At 43.4% G+C, this 7,480-nt stretch overlaps 1 protein-coding gene across 3 annotated transcripts in view; it reads right to left on the minus strand.

Moving 5' to 3' along the window:
* The window catches only part of LOC120475645 (NLR family CARD domain-containing protein 3), a 297,421-nt gene that overhangs the window by 48,136 nt on the left and 241,805 nt on the right, over positions 1 to 7,480 (minus strand). For 2 of the 3 annotated variants that reach the window (XM_089122551.1, XM_089122544.1), the window contains one exon: positions 1,330 to 1,500. In XM_089122551.1, the coding sequence (XP_088978677.1) occupies positions 1,330 to 1,500 (171 nt within the window). Of the gene's footprint in view, positions 1 to 1,325; positions 1,501 to 7,480 lie in introns of those variants that run through there. The other variant, XM_089122553.1, reaches the window with a different exon arrangement.

Raw genomic sequence — 7,480 nt, forward strand, 5'->3', positions numbered from 1 at the left:
CTGTACTCCTTGACTCACAACAGCTTTTAAACATTGTTTTGTTTTTTGTAATAAGTCATAAATGACAAGGAGGCAGCCTCTCGCAATGCAAATCAATGGAGACGGTTGGGTTGTTTTTCTCCCCTGGTGGGGGCGTGAGCAGCCGGTAACAAGAAGTAATCGAAGGAGAACGTCCTCGTCTCAGTTCTTGCGCATGTGCCCATAAGGAAGTAATGGAATAGTCGAATAAAGTCGTTATTTATGTTTTTTTCGCAGAAAAAGTATTCTCGTCGCTTGATAAACTTATAATTGAGCCGCTGTAGGCACATGGAATATTTAAACATTTTCTTTAATGACTTTATGGGCCGTCAAGAGCCAGTCCCTTAGGCAGTCTATGAAGGAGTGATCCAGCTCTCAGATTCAATCAAAAATATCTTCATTTGTGTTCCGAAGATGAACGAAGGTCTTATGGGGTTGGTACAGGATGGGGGTGAGTAATTAAAGACTTAATTTTCATTTTTGGGTGAACTAACCCTTTAAAGTCTTGTGCTGTTTTATAAAGGCACAAAGCCATATCATGGTTTCGATTTTAGTTTGTTGGCAAAATATAGCACTAGAGACCTTTATGTTAGGGTATACATTTTACATCTCAAATGTGTTGGGAAAGGGAGAAGAGAGAGTTCAGAAAAAGGCCGTTTCGAACTCGGGTCAAGAGCATCAAAAGCTTCAAGCCCTACGACCTGCGCCACCGTAGCTATTTCGTGACAAGCTTCTTTTGCTAAAAAGACAGACACTTAGTGCAAATATACGCTCCGTTATCTAAAAAGTAAAAAAAAAAAATTCTTCCCCTCGCTTGGGCCCCAAATGCGCATGGCCAACTTGCAATAAATAAATTTGATCAGATCGGCCCTCGCGGCCTCGAAAAAAAAACCGGGCCACAGGGGAAACTCCCGACTCTCCCGATTGCCACTCCGCCCCTGGTGCCCAGGGCCCCTTAGATGTCATGGGCCCCTGAGGCAAGAGCCCAGTTGCCCTAATGGTTAATCCAGCCCTGGTGGTCTGTGAGTGGTGTGTGCATCTGGCTCCTCCTAAACGGACATCCTTTACTGTTCTGATCGGACAATCTTTGGTGGTTGCCACCGGGTATTAATTAGCCCTAAGAGCATAATAATCCTTTATACACAACAACAATAAAATAGCACAATGACAGGATTAATATGGTATACCCACGTTGTAACAAATAAATAAAAGATCTTTTTCACAAAAGTTATCTTGCGCTTTTGCCTCCGGCATCGCCCTGTCAGTCATCGCACCTCACTCTAGTCATGTGACTCCTGTGGCTCAACTTACCTCAGTATCTCCAATTTACACTTTATATTCTTCAGTCCAGTGCAGAGCAGCTTCACTCCTGAATCCTGCAGATTATTATTGTTCATGTTCAGCTCTTTCAGATTGGTGTCTGATCCAAGAACTGCAGCCAGAGCTGAACAGCTTTTGTCTGTTAAGTTACAATCATTTAACCTACAATAAAGTCACAACACAGAATTAGATTGAACACATACATTTTCTATATACTAATATTAATGAAATTTTCCACTTATTTTTTACATAAACACCATATACAGCAAAGAGGCTGAGTTAAACTAACATTTACCTTTAAAAACTACAATTTCCTCAACAATAGTGTTTTTTATACAGTGACAAATTTCCAAGACAAAATGAAGCATGTTTGAAAAAATATTTGTGTAAAGCTGTTATATCTATAGGATATTTTCTCTATTTATGTCACCTGATAGAGTTTAGGTTCCTGCCAGTGTTGCCTCTGTCTTTCTTAATTGGGGACACTTAATATTAGGGGTGTGCACAAAAACTGATTCACATTTGTATCGCAATTCAAGCTTTACCGATTGAAAATCGATTAATAGAATTCCAGAAAAAGATTCATATATATATATATATATATATATATATATATATATATATTAGGCATAACATTTTTTTAAAAAAAGTTTGGTTACGGTTGGATGTCAGTTGGATGTCAGTTGAGGTCATGGGTTGGTAGGTTTTTTTTGTTTTTTTTCTCCAGTGGCAGCAAGGGATAGAAAGGAAAATATTTTTTATTTTTCTTTTTTTTTATTTTACTTTACAGTAGCGATGGATAGGCTACTCTGTTTTTTCAATAACATAGCCTACCTGTACATGTACTACCACCTTGTGTGTCCCAGCATGTTACACACACACAAGCTGATTTTAAATGTGTGCGCGGGGGGCAAACAGGGTTGCCTTATTGTAAAGTGTTATCGATTAGTTATACACCGATTCAGACGTCTCGTGAGTTCAGTGTAGGGAAGATTAGTTGCTTTAACCATTCATTAAAATGAATCGGTTCAAATGAGTCAGTTTGCGAATTGGACGCGTCATTATCGGACGTATGCGCGTTGTGATATTATCCCGGCGGTCTGGACATCCCACAAGATTTGTGTCATCACAGAAAACATTTCATCACTGGATATTTTTTTCGTTTATTTAAAGTGTGGTTTATATGTCAGCTGAATGTGTGGAACGCTTTTCAGAGAAGATAAGGCAACGTATATTCCCACCCAGCGGTAATTCAGGAAAAAAATAAATCTCCGAATGATCCACATGAAACTTTAGTCTTCCGACCTTGCCATCGTCTTGATTTATTTTGATTAATATGTGCGAGGGAGAGAGAGCAAGACTTAGTTGTGAGACGGGACTCTCTCTCTGTCTCTCTCTCTGCTGGTTCAGTTCATGCTGTCACAAGCGCAACAGTGCATCTACATGACAACAACGATGTGTTAACGCCTGTGGGTGCCTCGTTTTTGTTAGCATTGCTGGAGACAACAGGCTATACAAATACGGTGCTGTACAAAAACATAAATCCTAGTTTGCCTCAAAGGTTTTATTTGTGTATTTACTTAATTTGTATTATTTCTTCCCCAAGCTCATAAAATAAATTTAGGTCGCACATAAATTGACAGGGTCGGTTGGAGACTGGAATTGAACATTTTTTTTTTTATGCCTTAGTGGTGGGCATAGATTTTTTTTTTAAATCTAGATTAATCTCACAGTAATCTTGGAATTAATCTAGATTAAAATGGCTCATTTGAATTCATGAAGGCATTCAGGCATTGAAGGCATTCAGAATATGTATGCTACCCAAATAAATAACCTTGCAGGTAGTTTGTAAGATGAGCAGAGGCGGAGCTAGACTCTTCATCATGGGGCTCTCTGCTACCGTATGTAATAAAGTGTCACTTGTTGAGCCAAGTAAGCTTATGTTAATAAAACACAAAGACTATCTCGTTCTTTTCCTTTTAATGCACCCGATTTATATTTTCTCTCCATTTTCATAATTATTCTCTACATTATACAGTCGCACCTCATGGCACCCATTGTACTCCTGAGGCAAGTTGGCCTGCCTTATCCACTGTGTTTCGGTTCATTTATGACTCACAAGACGAGCTTCAGTTCACGCGCTGACGCCTCCGTGTCGTGATTATCTATTGTCTGCTATATTTATTTCTTATTTATTAAATCCAGGCAATTGGTTGATGAAACGTTGATTAAAATTAACATACAATTAATACAAAACGAAATTCAACTTAATGAAAGGCTTTGTGCTTTATGTTTAATGTGAAAGTTTTAAAACAGTCTTTCAGTGCTGCTTTCAGAGTGGTCAAGTCCGTAACGGGGATGTCATGATTCTGCCTTCTTGTCTTTGATTTTTCTCTAGTCGTGACTCGTGAGGCAGGATCATGACAGAATCATGTTTTGTGTGCAAGCGCATGGCCTGTTTGGGCCATGTGCTTGTGTTGTCTCGTTAACTTACCCCGCCCCCTTGTTATCCTAGTCTTGTGATTATTGTCTAGTCAGTTTCACCTGTCTTTGTCATTAGTGTTCCCTTTATAATCCCCTTGTGTTTGCTGTCCTGTGTCGGTTCATTGTGAAAGATTGTGTGAAACCTACTGTGAGTTCAGTGTTTGACTTTATCATACTTTGTGTTTGTATCAAGCTGTGAGTAACTAGTTGTGAGTCTTGTCAAGAAGAGTTTGGTTCTATTGTTAGTTCATAGTCTTAGTCTAGTGTGTTATACCCTGTCCTGTTTTGCCCCATCGTGGGTTTTTCTTTCTGTTTTGTCCTTTAATAAACCCCTTTGAGAATCAGTTGCTGTCTGCTAGTGGGTTCATCAGCCACCGTCATAACAGAATGAACCGACCAACAAGAAACCCAGCAGACAGCATGCCTATTTACCCCACTCTGCAGTCGTCAGACCCCGAACGATGGTGGCAGTCGGCCATCACCGACAGCCTGGAAGGCAAGCTTCCTTTCCCTCCTCAGGGAGAGTTGACCCTGAGGAAGTACGCCCAGGTCGTGGAGAAGAGGAGGTTTTTCTTGCCGGAGATTCTGGTCAACCGCTACTTCATCGCGGGTCTTAACGTCCATCCTCCTCTAGCTGAACGTGAGAGACTGGTCAGCCGCCCGTTCCACAAGATGGTGGACAGTTTGTCACAGAGAGAGCAGCAGGGTGCTACAAGGTCTTCATCTTCCGCTACACTTCCTGTGATCCCTGAGGGTCGTCTGTTAGCCGTTGCTACACTTGGGGACCAACCCAGTCTTGCCGCGACTCCTGAGACACCTTCCACGTCCATCAGTCTTCATGGTAAGCGTGGAAGGCACCCGTCATGGGAGTCAGCATCAGAGTCTTCCTGCCCGGAATCCTCCTCGCCTGCAGTGAGCTCACCTGTTCCGGTAACAGTTCCTGTTTCACCCCCCTCTCCGGTCACTAGTCTGGCTACCTACTCTGCCCCGCGACCCAGGAGGAAGAAGAGGAGGAAAGGACCTTCTGGTTCTCCGTCTCTACCCCCTCCTGAGCCCGTGATGGCTCTCCAACCCGCCGCTGAAGTCGGAAGCGCTGTTCCCTGTCCCGCTGCTGTAAGCGTGGCTCCGGTTGTTGCAACAGGAGATGCCGTTCTACAACCTGCTGCAGAAAGCGCCTTTTCCCAGTCGGTGTTGGGGAGATCCATTCCAGAGACTTGTACTGTGAATGTCGTCTCTGAGTCTTCTGCCGTGTCTGCAGAAGAGAGAGCAGCAGTCGATTCCGCTGCAAGGGCTGTGGTACAGTCCGTTTCGGCTCATCAGGAGATGCCAGTCATCATCGCTGCCAGAACCCTGTCCGAGTATTTATCCCGTCTGGTCAGAATTCTTGATTTCCCAGTCAGTCCTGTCTCATCCCCAGTCTCTGTTTCAAATGCTCCAGAGAGCGCCGATCCCAGTCCAGAAACAGTCTTCGCTGATCCCAAGTCTGCTACACAGAGCACAGATCTCAAGCCAGCTGCAGTCTTCGCTGATCCCAAGTCTGCTAAACAGAGCACAGATCCTAAGCCAGCTGACTTAGAGGCTGATCCCAGGCCAGCTGCCAAAGCTCCACAATCGACTGTTTCGCCCCGTGTCTTGTGTCCTGCACCTTTGCCTGCTTTGTCCCCCGTCAAAAGTCCCGTTACCTCATCCTCTGTGTCCTTGGAGTCCTCTATGTTGGAGTCTGCTGCTGCCAGTAAGACTGCATCCCCGTCTGTTTTCCCGGTCTCCCCTGGCTCCTCTAATTCCCGGTCTGTTTCCCCATTTGTCCCTGTCCCCACTGTTCCTGGACTTCCGTTTGTTTCCCCTGTCATGGCTCAACCCCGGACTGTTTTTCCCTTGTCCCACACCACTCCTCCCAAGCCCGCTCGGTCCTCTCGTCCTAAGCCTACTCCCCGTGGTCCCAGGACCCCTGTCCCGCCCACCCACCCTGGACTGTCGCGCAAAGACATTGTGTTTCCTCCCCCTCCTCTGCCCTGTATGATGTTTTTGATGTTTCATCCCAATCCTGTCATTGTTTATTTTTGTATGCCTTTGTTAGTTTTTGCCATGTACTGTTGGTTTGTGTCTTTGTCACAGTCTGTCATGTCCCGTGTTTAATGTCCCCTTGAGGAGCGTCTGGAAGCCGCTCCTTAAGGTGGGGGTTCTGTCATGATTCTGCCTTCTTGTCTTTGATTTTTCTCTAGTCGTGACTCGTGAGGCAGGATCATGACAGAATCATGTTTTGTGTGCAAGCGCATGGCCTGTTTGGGCCATGTGCTTGTGTTGTCTCGTTAACTTACCCCGCCCCCTTGTTATCCTAGTCTTGTGATTATTGTCTAGTCAGTTTCACCTGTCTTTGTCATTAGTGTTCCCTTTATAATCCCCTTGTGTTTGCTGTCCTGTGTCGGTTCATTGTGAAAGATTGTGTGAAACCTACTGTGAGTTCAGTGTTTGACTTTATCATACTTTGTGTTTGTATCAAGCTGTGAGTAACTAGTTGTGAGTCTTGTCAAGAAGAGTTTGGTTCTATTGTTAGTTCATAGTCTTAGTCTAGTGTGTTATACCCTGTCCTGTTTTGCCCCATCGTGGGTTTTTCTTTCTGTTTTGTCCTTTAATAAACCCCTTTGAGAATCAGTTGCTGTCTGCTAGTGGGTTCATCAGCCACCGTCATAACAGGGGAACTGTCACATAACATCGTTTTTCCCTCATAAATGTGTACATAAAAAATAATACAAAATTAATATTTTATGTTCCGTGGAGAGCCAACCTTTCTTCAACTGATGGGTATTATTACTTTTTGTACACCTAAAGGTTTTTTTTTTTTTTGTGTGTCACGTCCGTTACAGATGTGTATTTCCCTCATATTAAATATAAAATGCATTGACTGATCTTTTCCTAATGTCTGGATAAACAGATTGATATTAAATGCCCCTTACAGTGCAATTCGGCTAGGTATACATCTGCGCTAAAATATCAAGGTAAAAGTCATCATAGCTTGTATAGTATAGACCCAGCTCCCAACCCAACTTTGAGAATAGATTAACGGCAATATTTTTTTATCGCTCGATAAGAGTCTCACTTTAACGCAGCAAGTTAACGCTGATAACGGCCCACCATATTATATTTTGTAATGGCGTGCAAGGGCGGAGTGGCAATCGGGAGACTCGTAGTGTTTCGAGGCCGCGAGGGCCGGTCTGATAATAGTGATACATTGTAAGTTCTTAGCAACAGTATCCGGCGGACTGGTGTGCGGCCGCTGCCCGCTGGTCAAACTGTGCAGCCTCTCTGCTCAACCCGTAAATGAATCCATCCATCTGCATATTTTTTTTGAGTTCTTAAATGTTCTAGTGCTAGATCTTTTGCCAAGCGTGTCAGAAGTTGCAGGTTATAATCTGCACTCATATAGTTTTTTCCTCTCTCTCATCAAAACCGAATATGTTCATCAGTGGTTACAGTCTATATCAAGCAGGGACACATTTATGTGCATTTTATTTTGTGATTTCATCGGCGATAGATTGAAGAGTGCGTCCGAGTGAAGACTGTGCGCGCACCACAAGAGTATGAAGTACCAGGTTGACTGGTGGTTAAGTTCTTCATTTAGCATGATTGATTGTTTGATCTGACTAGAGCACTTTAAAGC

This window comes from Pimephales promelas, chromosome 2 (assembly GCF_988280905.1).
Source record: "Pimephales promelas chromosome 2, fPimPro1.hap1.1, whole genome shotgun sequence".
In the NCBI taxonomy this organism is placed as follows: Eukaryota; Metazoa; Chordata; class Actinopteri; order Cypriniformes; family Leuciscidae; genus Pimephales; species Pimephales promelas.